The 17,542-nt window shown below is 49.4% G+C and overlaps 6 protein-coding genes across 6 annotated transcripts; 3 read left to right on the forward strand and 3 right to left on the reverse strand.

The window, feature by feature from the left end:
- Positions 1 to 259: 259 nt before the first annotated feature.
- BJ212DRAFT_1273037 (transcription initiation factor IID, 18kD subunit-domain-containing protein) lies at positions 260 to 1,436 on the forward strand (the record flags this gene model as incomplete). The annotated part of the gene is made up of 4 exons (XM_041331061.1): positions 260 to 409; positions 465 to 663; positions 713 to 952; positions 1,006 to 1,436. The coding sequence occupies 4 exons, from the start codon at positions 260 to 262 to the stop codon at positions 1,434 to 1,436; spliced, it is 1,020 nt and encodes a 339-aa protein (XP_041192706.1).
- Positions 1,437 to 5,166: 3,730 nt separating this feature from the next.
- On the forward strand, positions 5,167 to 6,131 carry BJ212DRAFT_1577563 (WD40-repeat-containing domain protein). The gene is made up of 2 exons (XM_041342195.1): positions 5,167 to 6,002; positions 6,055 to 6,131. Exons 1-2 carry the CDS (start codon positions 5,239 to 5,241, stop codon positions 6,068 to 6,070), a joined length of 780 nt encoding a protein of 259 aa, XP_041192707.1. The 5' UTR covers positions 5,167 to 5,238; the 3' UTR covers positions 6,071 to 6,131.
- A 1,099-nt stretch (positions 6,132 to 7,230) lies between these two features.
- BJ212DRAFT_1481528 (kinase-like domain-containing protein) lies at positions 7,231 to 9,265 on the reverse strand (the record flags this gene model as incomplete). The annotated part of the gene is made up of 10 exons (XM_041340270.1): positions 7,231 to 7,440; positions 7,492 to 7,644; positions 7,699 to 7,758; positions 7,809 to 7,877; positions 7,928 to 8,009; positions 8,061 to 8,164; positions 8,219 to 8,464; positions 8,519 to 8,695; positions 8,755 to 8,893; positions 8,946 to 9,265. The coding sequence occupies 10 exons, from the start codon at positions 9,263 to 9,265 to the stop codon at positions 7,231 to 7,233; spliced, it is 1,560 nt and encodes a 519-aa protein (XP_041192708.1).
- Positions 9,266 to 9,884: 619 nt separating this feature from the next.
- BJ212DRAFT_1272709 (uncharacterized protein) lies at positions 9,885 to 10,407 on the reverse strand (the record flags this gene model as incomplete). The annotated part of the gene is made up of 2 exons (XM_041331030.1): positions 9,885 to 10,085; positions 10,141 to 10,407. The coding sequence occupies 2 exons, from the start codon at positions 10,405 to 10,407 to the stop codon at positions 9,885 to 9,887; spliced, it is 468 nt and encodes a 155-aa protein (XP_041192709.1).
- Positions 10,408 to 12,319: 1,912 nt separating this feature from the next.
- BJ212DRAFT_1577566 (Sin3 associated polypeptide p18-domain-containing protein) lies at positions 12,320 to 13,504 on the reverse strand. Its single transcript, XM_041342196.1, has 3 exons — positions 13,385 to 13,504; positions 13,217 to 13,326; positions 12,320 to 13,166 (listed from the first exon to the last, which is right to left on the reverse strand). Exons 1-3 carry the CDS (start codon positions 13,439 to 13,441, stop codon positions 12,341 to 12,343), a joined length of 993 nt encoding a protein of 330 aa, XP_041192710.1. The 5' UTR covers positions 13,442 to 13,504; the 3' UTR covers positions 12,320 to 12,340.
- Positions 13,505 to 14,048: 544 nt separating this feature from the next.
- Positions 14,049 to 17,178, forward strand: BJ212DRAFT_1481531 (copper amine oxidase; the record flags this gene model as incomplete). The annotated part of the gene is made up of 12 exons (XM_041340271.1): positions 14,049 to 14,720; positions 14,776 to 14,967; positions 15,022 to 15,339; positions 15,395 to 15,425; positions 15,482 to 15,828; positions 15,945 to 16,068; positions 16,118 to 16,152; positions 16,202 to 16,474; positions 16,526 to 16,741; positions 16,799 to 16,848; positions 16,904 to 16,940; positions 16,990 to 17,178. 12 exons carry the CDS (start codon positions 14,049 to 14,051, stop codon positions 17,176 to 17,178), a joined length of 2,484 nt encoding a protein of 827 aa, XP_041192711.1.
- Positions 17,179 to 17,542: the final 364 nt, after the last annotated feature.

Genomic DNA, 17,542 nt, shown 5'->3' on the forward strand with positions numbered 1-17,542 from the left:
GGAGAGCATATCGAGGGCAGCGAGCCCAGTGAGTCCAAAAGCTGTTGTCTGGTAGAGCGCAGGTAGGTGTCTAAGTGCCCACGCGAGTACGTCTTGTGGAGCAAGTTGCGAGAGGTGGGCGTTGATGTTTCTTCGCTCAGTGACAGCTCAAGTGGAGTGCGGAATTGGTCAGTCATTGCGATAATAGAAATACGAACAAAGAATAAAGCTGTGATCAGATAGACCAGCAGACATGCTATATAATTTTGAGATGGTCCACATGGATGATGGCGTGGTAATTGCAACACCGATTAGCAAGACCTTACAACTTCAAGAGACTACGTTTCCAACTAAGGGAAAAGCTGATCAACCAAATCCAGAGGCTGTAAACCTTGTCGAGGATATCGTGCGCAATCAGCTCATCGAACCTGTGAGTGACCTATACTTTAACGATGAGATTTACCTGTGATGTTATGCTATTCTAGATCCTGCAAGCCTGCCTCCACGCGAATCGGCATGGTGCGCGCTACATTACCGCAGAGGACCTCATCTTCCTCATTCGCCATGACCGCAGTAAGGTCAGGACATATCTCTTGCGGAAGGATGTTCGTAAGCATGCCAAAGACTCGGGTGGTGATGGAGGAGGTGGCATTGAGGTTGAGACTCTCGAGGATGGTGCTGACGGTCCGTATTTCTTCAACACTTGTCTGCTGGTCTACTGACATCTGCACAGATAAACTAAGGACAAAAGCGCAAAAAATTACTATTAAGCTTCCTTGGAAGATTTTGACGATCTACAGCGAGGTGCTCCGTCAATCTGGACACCAATCTCACGACGAAGAGGACGAGGACAACATTGAGGCCCATGAACAGCGTCTCAAAGAAGCCGATGATGCCACACGACAAATGACGAGGGAAGGGTACCAACATTATTCAAATTGTAGACAAACGTCATTAATCACGTATCGAAAAGGTGAGGTCGTTTCATGAGTTAGGCAGAATCTCACTGACGCGACGAACAACTAGCCAAACGCTTCCGCGACTGTCTTAATCTTCCTCCGCACCTGGACCTCAAAGCCAACGATGATACCGTCGATATCGTGGGCTTTCTCCCATTTGAAATGGTGCGCTCCCTTACGCTCGACGAGAAAAAGTCCCTTGAAGAATCATATTTACGAGACGACTACCTTGGTATCTCGCCCATCCTTGGCAAGCGCAAGTCGCACCATTCACACAGGCGAGAGGAACAATGGGAGAAACGTGCGAGGAGAGAAGAGGAAACACCGCTACCTACGAGTTCACTATTTTTACCTCCGCCAGAAGCAAGGACAGCTCTGCGGTCTGAGCACATCCAGGATGCATTTGCGCGGATGCAGGGAGACTGGTCGCACCACCGCAGTGCAGGGATGCGGAATTGGCGTGGTGGGCTCGTGCGCACGAGAGTCAGTCTTATTTAGACTTGCTCATATAGTTTGTATGGTTTGGTTTGGGAGGATGATTGGGCACCCTTTATATTTGTATCTTTGCGGACTACTAATACGTACTATTGTATGATACCCCACGAGCACGGATTGTGCTAGTATGAAGATATTCCAGAACAACGCGTTGTCTGGCAAAAGTGAGTTCGATCTGTACAGAGGCTGTGCAGTGTTGACATCCTCAAGCATACGACGAGTTGGGCATGCCAAATTCACTCCATCAAATACAACCTTAGTCGCATTATATATAAGAACGCATATAAGCGATCGAGGAAATAATGCATAATTCAGAAAGTCCAGGAGAGACGGGGCAAAGGGGTTGCAAGGGAACTCGGCTAGCGCTCGTGTCTGTCGGACACTGCTTAGCCAAAGTCGATCTCCCGGACTCTAAAAGTGACTGTGATGGCTTTCGTTGTGTCCAATATATGTATCTGTTTCACAAGTGACTTACCCACACCTATCAATCATTGAAGATGACATGTTGCATGATAGACTATCCTAAAGTTTCCCCAGCACTTGCACCACCCACGTTCCTGCAATGCACAATTATTACATAGATCAACTTGAATGATTAGCGCTGCCTTGAGGCTTTGTGGACGTCAAGACTATTTGGCTACTTGTTATTTCTGCCGAGTGCTACTCTCCCTCCATCTCATTCAACTTGCATCAATTTCCCTTGGGCTCATCCCAATTTTTGATTGTTCGCAATGAGCAAAGACCACAGGCCGGAACCTCCTACAAAGGCCTCTCCTCGATCCAGAGAAGCAACTCCTGGTGATAGCTCGGTACGTGCCTTCGTGAGATCTCTATCGACGAACGCTAATAACATCATCATTGCCTCTGACGCGTCCTTCATTCAGAACCAGCCCCGTGGCAGATTTTTTCAGGCCATCCGGAAATTCAAGAAGAATGTGATTAAAAAAGTCTCTGTACGTCGACCTGAATGCTGAGGGAGCTGGAGTATTGCTCATATTGTGCAGAAGCCCTTCAAGCGTTCCCATCGCCAAACCCCTGCTGTCCAGAATGCAGATCATGAAGGTGTTTCATCAAATCAGAATATTGAGGTAAGCAGTCATTATTTTGACCTTGAACTTCTCTGAGGTTCACCAAGGATGTGTCGCGTTTGCATCCTTCCGATGGTGATAAGCCCACCACACCTGGGAATCTCAGTGACTCTGTGAACCAAGGAGCGTCTGGAGAACCTGCTTCGAAGGTATTTACGTCAAATCATCTGATTTTCATCTCTAAATTCTGGTGGTTGTGCAGGTTCAGGTTACTTCGTCTGGCGCGGGGGAAGGTCCTGATCCCCAATCAGTTGATGCTGCACTTCAAGCTGCCGGTGAGGGTATAGAAGGTATGGGACTACTCAGGAAACATGTAAAATCTGTGGCATCCACAGCCAAGGATGGCCCAAAATATCTCGATGCCGCAGACAATTTCCAGGCCACATATCTTCAACCACTCAAAATTTTTGACACCATCATTGCGGAACTTGCCGATGTATGGGCCACTCTCTTATGTTGGAAGCGAGCTAATTGAGTTACGTAGGTACATCCTTATGCGAAGATGGTGCTGGGTCTGCTGTCTGCTGCATCCAAAGTACGTGTAGTTTTGTCCTCCTGCTCAGCAGTTGTTGTCTCTATGCAGATTATTCTCGTTCAAACAGAACGCGACCAATCGGTGCAATCTCTTCTCGAGAAATTAGGAGAAGTTTACCACTTCATGTCACAGGACGACACTCTTAGCCAGATCTCATTCCAGCGCAATATCGCAGGACGTATCGCCCAGCAGACTCTGGAGTGCGCGCGTTTCATCAGGGACTACACGGAGAAGAGGAGCTTTTGTAAGTCATCGAGCTATTGCACGCCGCATATTGTAAATCTTATACCACTACCGCAGTGAAGAGACTCGTGGAAAATGCTGTCTCAGGGACAGATGATCTGATTACACGGTACAACAACACTTTGGAAAAGCTTATGCGACAATTTCGGGACCAAGCTCTTCGGGACATAGCCGATCTTGTCCGGTATACGAGTAAGGATCTGGACGCTCTCCTGACTTTCCATCTATTCATACCACTTCAGGTGACGAACTGGGTGAGAAAGTGGATCTCAGCGGTATGCCTTACGCAGCGGGCGCGGGACTAAATACCAGGAAATAATGCCTACCAGGGACACGCACGGAGATTCTCTCCCAGATCGCTGAATGGATCAACGACAGTGGAGATACTGCTCAGCGTGTTCTGTGGCTATCTGGCCCTGCGGGCACGGGCAAATCAGCCATCGCTCACACAATTGCCAAGTGGTTTAAGGAGTCGGGAGGGCTTGGTTCGTGTTTCTGTTTCGACCTCAAAGACAACAAGCGTCATGAAAAAGTCTTCTCCACTATCGCCCGCGACCTCGCGGACCGTGATCCGGAGATCAAACGAGCATTGGCGAATGCAGTCGAAAATGCAAACGCGCTCAAGAACACGACAGACATCATCCAGCAGTGGCGCGAGTTGTTCATAGAACCGCTAAAGAAGTTTTCTGGGTCGAGTGTGGGACCTGTCTTGATTGTGATCGAAGCGCTGGATGAGAGCGATGGAGTCGACACACGGCGTGACCTTCTCCGCATACTCGCCGGTACACTGGAGGGCGAAAGTCCTCAAGTCACCGAACTCCCATCCAACTTCCGGATTCTCGTCACGTCTCGCCCGCTTCCTGATATCAATTCTGAATTTCGGGATGCTCCACACGTTCGGCGGGAATCCATGGATGACATTCCAGAAAAAGTCTCGAAGAGAGACATCCGTACTTTTGTGTCTCACGAGCTCAAAAAGGTGGCCGGTCTTGGGGACAAAGAATTCGCAGTCCTTGCTGACAAAGCTGATGGACTATTCGAGTGGGCACGTCTTGCATGCGAATACATCCAAAAATCCTCTGGTTATTCACGCGCAATCGAACGCTTTAATGCTGTCGTGTCCCACGATCACGGAGAGCGGAAAAAATTGTTGTATGGCATGTATAGGTTCATTTTAGGAGGAAACATTGGGGAGGACAGCACGGGAATCGGGTATCAACGAGCGCTAGCAAGGTTTCATTCTGTGATGGGACAAATACTTGGCTCAGCCGAACCCCTTTCTTTAGAAGCCCTGAATACCATGCGGCGCCGTTTTCCAGACCAAAGTGATCGTTACGAGGTGGAACTCGTAGTCGCAGATATGGGCTCCCTGCTGAGCGGCACCACCAATCCATCTAGCCCCATCCGACCTCTTCACGCATCCTTCCACGAATTTCTGACAGACGAATCGGCCAGCAGAAAATTTTTTGTGGAGATGTCGAACTCGCAACGCAATCTTGCTTTTGCGTCACTTCGAGGGATGGCAGATGACCTTCGCTTCAACATGTGTAATTTAAAGTCTTCATACCTTCCAAATAGCAAAGACATCGGACTGCCGGATCGAGTCGCAACATGGATTCCCTCGCATCTATCCTATTCCTGTCGATTTTGGGCTACGCACGTACAAGCAACGGACTACAACATGGAACTCGCAAAGGAAATAAGATCATTTTTTGACAACGAGCAGGTACTCTTCTGGATTGAAACACTCGGCCTCCTGAAAGCACTCAACGTTGCAGTTGCCATGCCTCCAATCATTTCCAAGTGGTTGAAGGTGAGAACACGGTCATATGATGGTGTTGGGCGAAGTACTTACGGACGAACACAGGGTCAAACCGGATACAAAGATGTCTTGTCCACTGCAACGGATGTGCAGAGATTCGTGCAAGTTTTTGGTGGGATGATTTCGCACAGCACTCCGCATCTGTATGTATCGGCACTGCCATTTTCGCCCCTCAAGTCCACCATAGCTCCATGGTTTACGGAAAGATTTCCAAACACTCTTCGTCTGTTACGAGGACGTCTTGTGAACTGGCCTGTTATTCAGACCGTGATCAGTGGGCACACTGATTCGGTTTGGTCAGTCTCGTTCTCCCCCGATGGCACTCGCATCGTGTCTGGTTCACAAGATAAAACTGTCCGGCTGTGGGATGCGGCGACGGGGCTGCCATTGGGTGAGCCCTTCCAAGGGCACACTTCTTCGGTTTCGTCAGTCTCATTCTCCCCTGATGGCACTCGCATCGTGTCTGGTTCAAGGGATTCCACTGTCCGGCTGTTGAATGCAGCCACAGGGCAACAATTCCAGGAGCACACTGAGATCCACTCCCCTGCAGTCTCTTCGGATAGACGTCCCACCACACCTTGCAATCGCCCCATTTGTTTTGCATCAAGCTTGGACCATGCATTGCAGGACCCTGCTGAGCTGTTCAAGGGCACCTTTCATCACGATCTTAATTCAACCCCTGTCATGCTGGAAGATGATGCCTCGCCGGAAGATGATGGATGGATGGTAGGACCCGATCGTCGGCTGCTTTTCTGGGTACCACCCGCTTCCCGACAAGAACCATTTTATTATCCTGGGACTGTATTTGTGATGCCCAGTGGGCTAGAGATTGATTTGAGTCGCATGGCTCATGGAGAACAATGGTGGAAATGCCGAGATGCGTGAGTTCTTAGCCTTGATTGTTCCTCACAGTTGCTAAACCGATAGTTCTAGCCCTACTTGCAAATGATCCAATTGTAATACCGAGTCTACAGTTCTGTTCTATATTAGTTATATATCTGTTATCGAGCTTTGAATTTGAAGTTGTTCAAGTGAGATGACCCGCCGTAAACCATGCGGAGTATGTGTCCACATGCCACCGCTAGTTTGTCCGAGCGCGTACTAAGAACTATGAATCAAGCGATTCCATCACCTGAGAGGCGTTGTTGTGCCCTTGAATACCTGTCGTGCAGTCGATGATCAAAACCCCTTCAAAGCCTGGCTGACCATCGGCACTGAGATGACCTTCGAGTCTTCCTTGTTCAGAATGCTCTCAAATACAACGTCGATTCCTAGTGTTGTTATTCCGATACCAATTATCTCAAATCAAGTTTGACGGGTATTGGAAGTCCTCCAAACTCGCGGAGTCTCTTTGATGCTTCTCACCGAAACGGACTAGTAGATTATAATTTATCACATCGTGCATTTTGCAATCCGAATGATCCAAGGTCCATTGTAATGTCCCCTCATCGTTTGCAAGAATCCCCGCCCACCCTAGGCTTAGAACAACAAACTTACAGTGACGTCCACATTCCCAACCGCCGCATCCAATATACCGATCGCCACCTCCCGTAACTTACGCCAAGTCCCATGATCAGCTCGATAGCAGAATCTAGGTGTCGTGGCTGGGCAGCGGCCAGACTTGTCGATGCACGTAGCTTAGGCGCCGAACCCAGTGTTTCCTCTACCTGGGAACAACGAGCCACTGGTCCCAGCGCCTCTACTACCACTCGTTCGAGTAGGTTGTGGAGCACTGCTAGAAGAGCCCAAGATAGACGCGCCGGGGTCTCCCACTCCCGAGATACTGAAAGTGGCACAAGCTTTCAGTATCACTGCAGGCTTTTGGCGTAACAGTCAAGGGACGACAGTCTTGGCTAAGTTACAAGAGCACCGCAATAATCTTCGTATGTCTAGAGGAGCTATGTATATCCGCGTTAGGCCGGCGATGCATTGACGGGCACACAACCAGCCATGCCGTTGAATGATACATGTACAGTTTTTATGCTGCTTGCTGCATTAATTACAACATATCATCGCACTGTGGAAGTACAAATTACATGAGTTTGCTATCACATGCGAAGTATTAAAACGATTGTATGCCTACTAGAGACAAACATCACAAACTCGACATTACAAGCAGCTCGCGATCTCTTTCATGGTGAGTCTCTTATGCATGTTCATGCACCAACACTTCTCCAACAGGGCCCAAAGCGTGTCGTCCAAGCCTCGTTCTGCAACGACTGGGTCCGTGGGTCGAGACGGAGTTTCGCCCTGACAGACCTTAAGGATGACTTGAGGTGCGAGGTGAACCGACGCCCAAGGTTCTTTGTGAGTCATAAGCTGTGAAGGCTGTTCAAAATCTGGCTAATCAACCAAACGTGATGGAAGTACCTCGAGCACGGTCATACTGAAGGCATAGACATCGGACGCCATTGTACGTTTGCCTCCGCTCTTGCACAGCTCAGCGGGACACCATCTTAGAGACTCCTGGTTAAGAGTGCTGCCACTGCTGACGTCGAAATAGCTCATAATCTCCTCCTCGAGCTATATTGTTCGGGTAAGTCAGAGCGTAGTGATCGGTGTGAGGAAAGACATCACTCTTGTAAAACCGAAGTTGGAAAGCAGTGGCCTGCCATCCGGGCTAATGGCGATATTGAACTATGATGAAGTAAGGATCCTAGTTATTGGTGATTGTCGTCATGACTCACCCCTTTGATGTCACCGTGAACAACAGACATACTGTGCAATAATTTGATGCCCTCGGCAATGCCTTTCAACTACGAAATCAGGTCAAAACACTTTCTTCGATCAAAAGTAAGGTACGTACGATATATCGGTGGTCAACTTCGGGGTATTCATTGAGGTAGTCTGTTAAGGTCCCATTGGACATCCAGGGGCTTACGGTGTAACTGCTGTATAGTTAGGAACGAACATGAGTTCTCGAGGAAGGAAAGACCCACGGATATTCTCCGTCGCTCTGACAAAAACCGTATATTGTGAGGATGTGTTCTCCTTTGTCTGCTTCGAACACTCTTCTCCAAATCTCCGCCTCTACCTTGAACCTCTGCAAATTAATCGATTGAGCGTTCACGACGACGACAATATTGGGATAGTGTACCTTGAGTGTCTTGGGTGTAGCATAGACTGCGCGCAGGACTCTGATGGCAACCTTCTCCTCATTAAGGTAGCATCCTTCCCAGACATCGGTCCGACTCGTTCCATTCACAGCATAATTACTGGTACGCCTCACTTCCCCGCGTTTCAGGTTCATGTTCGGAAGTAAACTTCTGGAACTCTGGAGAAGATTGTACAAGTTACTTTCCAGACCACGCTGGACTGTTGCAGAGACGTGGCTCGGAAGATTCTGTCAATGAAGATTAGACGAGGGATTCAAGAGACTGGAGAATGTGGTACCAACCTCTTGCATCACTGTCAAGATCTGGTTTACGGCGGCGGTTTGTTGGAGTTGGTTATTCATGAGAATCTCTTGCTTGTTTCTGAGGTCCCCGAGATATTCGATCATATATTCGTTGTCGATCCTCTGGTTGTCTTCGAAGGCAGATTGCCATCTGTGGATCTCGAGGTGCGAGGTTATCTAATCAAATAAGTATACGAACTTATAGATAATAATTGAGGAACAAACACTTGACTTACCTGTAGCTTGTTTAAGCAATCAGATATCTCAAGATGACATTGTTGAATGACTCCGGCGAGTTCATCCTGTTTGACGAAAAGCTTGATTCGAGACATCAAGCACCATGGAGTCATTCTGTCGAGGATGCCCTGGATGGTGCTGGCTAGGTTATCAGCTACCTTCCAGACAACAACATCTGCGCGCTACCGACCTTTGTGCGCCTGAGCAAAGCCTGGTTTTATCATCTGGTAACATGGTTTCGCCTTCGTTCTGGATGATAGTCAGAAAACTGAGGCAGCGTTCCTCGAGTTGTCGCATGCCATTTCTGTCATAATAGTCATCGCGATCAGTGGAATGAACAGTATGACGAAATGATAGGTACTTGTTGGACTCTGCTTTAGCAAGCAGGTTGATGAGGGTGATTAGAGCACCGAATGCTGGACCGAGCCATGTACATGGAGTAGACTGTGTTGCCTGAGATAACGCTGAAGCGGGATTAATATGAAACCGGGAGGACGCGACACTCTCCATGATTGTTGGTCAATAAAACGCTTGAAGATCGGTCGTATAAGAGGGCGCGTCGAAAACTGGGCAGTGATTGTTGCACTTCCGACACATGCTGCTCGAGCTCTTTTATAGAGAAATTGTCGGGACTTGTTGACCCACCGACGACCACAGCCTGCCTAGCATTTGACTCGAGGCAGTGTCAATCAGTTGTTCCAGAGGAAGATATCTATAGAAGTTGTCTGTAGAAGGAACAAGGCCCTTTAGCCTATTGCGTCACCTGTGGGAGGCCATTGGCAGGAACACCGTGACGCGTTGGAGCTGAAGCTTTGAAGGACAACCTTGCAAGCTACAGTACATATATCAAACTCGAGCATCTCGCGAGGACTAATAGCTCTCATGCATCGATACCACGAGATAAAAAGCCAAAAGCGAAGATAACGACCCGAGCACAGCACACAGCAAGCGTAAACAGATGTGGTAACATTACTAGTGCGTAATACGTATGGTACGAGGTCAAAACGGCCGTGGCCCTACAAACCCACTACTGCCGTAGGAATCTGCACAGTGATCAGTAAAGCATAGTAATGGTCTGCGTGGAAGGAACTACCACGTTCCTTCTTACGAGTCGGTTAAGGGGAGGCTACTATCTATCCCCTTCCGCACGAAGTCTATCCCGTACGCGCATCAAGGCCTTTCCAAGTTCGTTGGCACCGTCACCTGAGGGGCCATGACCCCAGTACGTATCATTGGCATCGGCATACACCAAATCAGCAAGGCCCGTGCGCAAAAGCAAAGTCCGAAGGCTAGGATGTTGCTTGAATTTGATATGCAGCACCTCTTCCATCTGAAAATGCGAAAAGTTGATCCATCAGAATATCTGTCAATGAAAATAACCTCACAATCTTCAAGAATACCTGACCCCAGTCTGGTCGCACGTGGTCCTGAAAACTCGCTGACAACGGGTACATGTCACCGACATCGGTGCACGTTCGGATACGCTCCTGAAGGTTAGGGTGTTCCGTAAACTTCATCGCCTCGAGGAGGTGCATCGCAGTTGGGTACATTTTGTTTTTGTACAGCACTCGGTGTTGTGAGTGATTTACAAATCCGGATAGTTCACCTGTATGGTCAAACTTGACGGGCGGTCCGCGATCGGGAGCTGGCATGCCTTGCAGTGGGGCTCCACTTCCAGTGTATGCGTTTATCCCATGGGGCACAGCTGCAGTTGGTGGTATAACGAATGATGTCACTGTATTGGAACGATGATGACGACCGCCAGATTCGCTATCGCTCCCTGACGTGCTGAAAGCGCGAAAGAGTCCTTTTCGCGATTTACCCTTGCGCTTACTACTAGAGCCAAATAGGTTTCCTAGACGCGATATCGGACCTGCTGGTTGAGCCAGCATGTTTTCCATTTCTTCCATGTGTTCAACGTTCAAGGAGAGGGTTATGTCCTTTGGGAGTTCCTGTAAAACTTGACGATATGGGGTAGTGTTCCATATGTCTCTAGGAGGAGAGGGGAGGGGATTTCTCCGCGTTGCCATTCGTATGGGAGGGACAGTTGGTGGCCTAAATGGTACATCACTCAAATAAGGCTCGGGCATAGAAATAGGGTGATCAGCTGGTTGGTAGAAGTCGGTGAATCTTGGGCGAGATGACGAGTTAGCCGCACGTTGTGCATCAGGCATGACGGGGGGAGGCTCAGGCATGGAAATAGGGTGATCAGCTGGTTGATAGAAGTCGGTGAATCTTGGGCGAGATGACGAGTTAGCTGCACGCTGCGTATCAGGTATGACGGGGGCAGGCTCGGGCATGGAAATAGGATGATCAGCTGGTTGGTAGAAGTCGGTGAATCTTGGGCGGGATGATGAGTTAGTCGCACGCTGTGCGTCAGGCATGACAGGGGGAGGCTCGGGCATAGAAATAGGATGATCAGCTGGTTGATAGAAGTCGGTGAATCTTGGGCGAGACGACGAGTTAGCCGCACGCTGTGCATCAGGCATGACGGGGGGAGGCTCGGGCATGGAAATAGGATGATCAGCTGGTTGGTAGAAGTCGGTGAATCTTGGACGGGATGACGAGTTAGCCGCACGCTGTGCGTCAGCTATGACTGGGGGAGGAGGAACAACCGGATCTCCTCGTCGACCGGTCATATCGGGTCTGACGGGGCCTGGAGTTGCCCGATTGTCTACATGTGGCTCGGGCATGCGCGCAGTGGGTTGTGAGTGAGATGAGTAATGCGTGTCATTCATGACAGGAGGAGGAGGAAAAGCCGTATCTCGTTGGGGTTGCACGTTAGTCATAACAGGGGGTGGAGGGACAACGGGATCTCGTCGGCCAGTCATATTAGGCATCACGGGGCCTTGATTGTTTGTAGCCATAGAAGGCTCTGGCATGTGTACTTGCGGTACTGCAGATGGAACAACCGGAGCAGATGGAATAACTTGTGCAGGTGGCTGATGGGCTGCGTTTTGAAAAGCAGCGACCGGAACATATGGTTGCGGCATAACCACAGGCTGCTGCATAGGAACCATGGCTACTGGGTAATACCCACTAATTTGTGGATACGCAGATTGTACCTGTGGGTCTTTTCATCCGCCACTGTCAGGAAACAGCTACTCTCCCAGACTGTCACGTACAATACTGGAGCCCATAAGCTGCAGTCGGAAATCCATTGGGGTACTGCTGATACAGCTCTGGGTGTGCTTTCTCCTTGCCCTTCTTCGTCCTGACTGAGGACCAGCTTGATTGCATTCCGTTTGAGTTAACGGTTGGAACTGGAAAAGGATAGGGTCTATGCTTTGAGGGTCCAGCGCCCATATTGGTGGCGATGTCGCTGATACGTGATTATGTATGAACACGAGTCCGAAGGAATACCAGAAGCACCACCGCAAGCTGTAGATGTCAGGATAGATGGACCGTGGGCATGAGGAAGATACGAGGGCGAAATATTACTGGTGCAAGACTTGCACGAGCGGCAAGACAGCACACGTTGAAACGTTGAAGTGTTGTGATATTCGGTCGATCTGCAATTGCAAGGTATAATTGAAAGTATGTAGTACGTACACACGGTTGAGAAGTTCGATCAACTTTTAATTGTCAAGATTTGGACATATCCCTGCGTAACATAATTTTGGCGGGAACTACAATAAGTTTGCAATCGTAGCTAGGTCTGCGACGAATGCACAAGTAAACGATATCAGTCATAGCGAGAGCCTCTGCGTCGCGGTGGGCTCCTTGATCGCGAACCCGATGGTGACCGTTTGCCACCTCTGCCACCCCAGCCGCCTCCTCGGTGAGGTGGTGAATCGCGTCTTGGGGGCGGACGTCTCTCCGAATCTCTGTTGCGGTCAAAGTCACGATCTCTCCCAGCAAAGTCTGCACCCCTTCCACCGCCTCTTCCTCGTGGGCCACTGGGGGAGCAGGGTTAGAGTCTCCTCGCCAATGACCCCCACCTCGGCCAGCAGGGGCCACTGTTCCCCAGCCTGCATCACTTTGCCGTGCTGCTGGTGCGGATCTCCAGCCGTTTTGAACTGGAGCCTTGACAGTAGTCTCTGCCTGGGTGGCCGCGGCTACTGCAGCCGCAGCGGCTTTTGGAAGGATAATAGAGACGCAAAGATAGTCTCCTGGCACGAATCGAAGTTCATCGAGCGTCCTCTCCTCTTTCTCCCGCTCTGTCTGCTCTCTGGATTCGCCATCTATGTCGTTGAGCAGGCGTGCCGCGGGGCTGTCAATGGTACCCGGCTCGCCCAGAATATCGCGAGAATAGACCATACCAAGCTCTTTCTGTGCAAAGCGACCTCTATTTGCTGCATCTGCGTATATAGCGCGGAAAGAATAACGGGCTAGAGGGTGGCGAAGCTCTGGTATTTGGGGTGCAGCATTTCGGAGAGTCGTCAGTACTTCACGCAAGGTGGCATCTTTCCTAGCCATGGGGTCAAAGGAGAGTCGGAACAAATACATCTGCATGCTTACCAGGTGTAAATTTGTTGTTCATCCGTGGTTGGTAGAGTATTCTCCTCGAACAAGGACAGTCTGTGGAATGATCCAACCTTTACAAAAGTTCGGATGAGGAATGGGGCCGTCTAGTAGAAAAAAACAACTGAGGATTAACTGTATAAGCTAAGAAAATTTTAAAATCACCTTTTCTCTTGAGACAATAGGCTGTCCTGCTGGGGTCGTAGTCTCCATGTCGGCCATTTTATTATAATTTGAGACGTTGCAGATGGGCCTGCTACCGTACTACGTGCACGCTGCTTGCTTACATAGCAATTACCATTTTGAGCTCAAGACCAAACTTAGTTAAACCACGCCACCACTGGAAAGTTACACCCCATCATGACCTAGAACCCCGCAGATCCGCGGCGCAAGACTCGCGTGAATGACGCATTAGTTACAGCTGGAAGATTCATCTGCCACATCTTTCAAGTTGCAGGTCAGTACAAGATCAACAACGACTATACATAGCAACTTTCTTGTGACCCAACATGCACTTACTTTAATTAGTTAGGACCAGCACGCTCAAGTCCAGCGTTAGGTGGGAAGGAGATATGTATAGCAGGGCATAATCTCGTGGCAATCCCTGTCGCTGAGATAACGAAAAGAAGTTTCTGTCATATGTTTCAGCCTGCCGCCCGGATCTGCGGACACATGGCATATGCATTGTATCACTCCTAATCGGTTCACAAAGAGACGCTCAGGAAGTCGTCCACTAACTCGGAAGTTCATGTGATCACACAGGGCTGACCTCGGCATTTAAAGAGAGCGATAGAGCACACTTGTCTTTCACACCCTTCCATTACCAGCCATGGCTGGTGGTTATGAACTCCTGAAGACCGGAGGTGACACCAAAGTTCAGTCACCCAAGTCGTATCGCATCACACGTCGTGTCGCGATCGGGCTCATCGCATGTCTGGCGTTGGTAACGCTTTCTTTTCTGCACGTTCATCCTCCCTTATCAGTAGATCTGGGAGCACAAGATAACCATGACGAGGACTCCGTGAAGGCCTGTGCTTCACCCGCACCCCCTGCTGCCCGTCCCCCAGCCCCCATCAATCCATGGGCCTCTCTCACCATCAAGCAGGTCGTTCAGGTCCAGAAGTGGTTGGAGGACCCTGCCCGGGCCCTTAACCTGACGCGCGGGGCTATATCAAAGCCATCGGACAACCACATATTCATGATAGAAGCGTACTACCCACCTAAAGCCAGCGTCCTAAGTTACTTCTCATCTCTATCCTCATCGGACATCCCGCAAAAGTATGCGCGGGTCACAATCCACCATGGTTCTGCACCGGAGCCTGTCGTAAAGGATTATCTTGTTGGACCACTCCCTATTGGCTCATCCACTCGCATGGAGCATTTGACGGAGATATACCATCTCGACGCTATTCCGCACAATGCACGTGGCTTTGATACCCGTGACTGGACTGCTCCGGAGATTTTTGAGAAGATGGCGGCTCCCATAATGGAAGCATACGAGGTCATTTGTACCATCTTATTTCCGTACATCCTACTTACAAGGATGTTGTTTTCAGGAACTTCTGGGCGGCACGCCCCAGGATACTCTTACTACGGCTGGCAGTGGACCGTTCAGCTTTGATGGTTCATTCAGACGTCTGTGGCTTGGCTGGCGGCGCAACACGCCCGGCTTCTTCTTACATCCACTCAACTTATATCAGTACGTCGATCTTAGCGGTACCGATCCCTCGCAGTGGGACCAGTTAAAGGTATGTTCTCAGATATGATGTCACCGAGACTTCATGTGCTCAAGTTGGTCTTAGATCGTGTACAACCACCAAGTCTTTGACTCACCAGAATCTTTCATGGAAGCGTTTCACAATGGCAGCCTCAAACGCGTCCCTGTTATTGACCCCGACACCGATTTGTCGTACAGTACTCGTAAGCGTATCGGAGCCCAACGCGATCTCGACCATCTTCCTGGACCTCGTTCGGTGTCGTTTGCAGGTCTGAGGTTCCGAGTAGATCGTGATCTTCAGTACGTCAGCTGGATGGGCTGGGGCTTGTACCTTGGCTTCGACAGAGATATGGGCTTGAGCTTGTGGGACATCAGGTTCCGTGGTGAGCGGATTGTTTATGAGGTAAGGCGTACTCGATGTAACTATCCATTTATGCAGTATCCTGATCTCTGCACAGCTCAAACCTCAGGAAGCTCTTGCACAGTATGGTGAGTAATCAGATGCTGGTTTCTGCACTTCAGTTCGCCTGATAGTGTTTCTCTAGCGGGCAATGATCCATTCCAGGCAACGACTGCTTGGCTCGATCGCTACTTTGGCATGGGGCAATCCGTCCGTGATATGTTACCAGGCTATGATTGTCCCCATGAAGCCGTGTATCTGCCAGCGACCACGTACTCGACGGATGGATTAACCACACGACAGCGCGCAATTTGTATCTTCGAGCATGATAGCGAACGACCTCTTACGAGACATCTTGGTTACGAAGAAAATGAGTTCGGGGCGGTCAAAGGCTATGAGCTCGTGATCAGAAGTATTGCCACGGTCGGAAAGTGTGTAGATTTTGTCTTTCTGCGGGATGATGCTGAAAATCGAACCCTAGTTATGATTACTGTACGTGCAGTGTTTCGCTGTCTTCGTGATGTTGACTGGGTTCTGTATTGTTTCCTGTAGTGGTGAGTGATGAACCAAGTGCTATTTTCACCACTGACCCTATCGTTTATGCGTAGTTTGATTATATCTTCCATCTTGACGGAACCATCGAGGTCCGCCTCTCCGCTTCCGGCTATCTGCAAGCTGGTTTCTACGATGGAACACAAGGGCAATATGGCAATCGAATCTGGGAAACCAGCAGTTTGTATTTTTACCCATACCTTATATTGACCTAACAACACGTTATTAGTGGGCAGTCTGCACGACCACGTTATCAACTACAAGGTCAACAACCTCCCTGTGGTAAATTCATAACGTTGACAATTCATTGCAGGTTGACCTCGATGTGGCGGGTACAGCAAACTCGTTGTTGAAGACTACTCTGAGTCAAGAGGCAGTCACCCAGCCTTGGTTTGAGGATGACTGGGGAGATGAAGTTATTCAGCAAGTAGTCACACGAGAGTATATCGATGACGAGAACGATGCCTTGTTGAAATTCCCGACAAACTTCCAGGGCGCATTTGCACTCGTAAATCAAGAGGAGACCAACAAGTGGGGAACATCGAGAGGATACGCCATCCATCCAGGCTATTCTCCTATTCACAACGTACGTATGTTATTGAGGATGTTGTGACGAAGCCTGAATTCTGGATTGCAGACAGTCGTTGGTTCTAAGCGGCTCCTGAAGAATGCGAAACTGGGCGCGCTACAATCTGGCTGTCTCCCGTCGCAAGGAGACAGAACCGTCCTCGAGCAGCATGTGGAACTTCAATTTGCCGGTGGCCCTCCTGTCGACTTCCACAAGTTCTTTGATGGAGAGAATATCACACAAGAAGATCTAGTTGCCTGGGTGAACCTTGGCATGCATCATCTTGTTGGTGGCTTGCTTAATGAAGCATATCATGCAGCCTTCTTATTCTCATTTTTATAGCCCCAATCGGAAGACGCACCTAACACACGAACGAACACAGCGACGTCAAGGTTGGCTTTACTGACTTCTGCTATATGGAGTAAGAGCTGATCAACAGTCTATTAGCTTCTTCTTGACACCTCTCAACTACTTCGATCACGATGTATCTATTGAGTCGGACCAATGCTGTCCTCCTGAAGAACCCAGAAAAGCCTGGCGACTCCTTCACATATGACGACTATGGTGTTCAGCCTGCTCACTGCCTGCCGGAACACCCGTCACCCTTCGAGTACCATCCGGCGAAGATGTTCGACCTGGATGGAAGGCCTGCACCTGCTTCGTCAATCGAAAACATGCGCAAGGCCTCAGAGTTATATCATCGCATCAAACTTGAGTTGTAAAGCCTTATCGCAGATAGCGAGGTGGTGTAGTGATCAGGTAGCTAACAATGTGACTTCTTTTCAATATGTGTATCAATCTGTCCATGAAGCTATTAACAGAAGGAGGTTCAGTTCATGATCCGTCTTTCATCTTGGAACTAGCTCCGCAGCAGGTAGGCGCGTGATAGACTTATTTATGGTCTAGCATCGTGTTCAGTCTCACACGCATCTCTTCATCTGTCTGCCATCATGGCCAGAAGATATGAGCAGCTGAAAGCTGTATCCTTGGAGGAACCCAAGCATGAGTCAACGCGAGCGCCGAACAGGATCACCTCTCTTCGTCTTGGCCTTTCATTCATCCTCATCCTTGTACTGGCCTCGCTGA

The sequence above is a fragment of the Suillus subaureus genome (assembly GCF_016647635.1).
Source record: "Suillus subaureus strain MN1 chromosome Unknown BJ212scaffold_18, whole genome shotgun sequence".
Lineage (NCBI taxonomy): Eukaryota > Fungi > Basidiomycota > Agaricomycetes > Boletales > Suillaceae > Suillus > Suillus subaureus.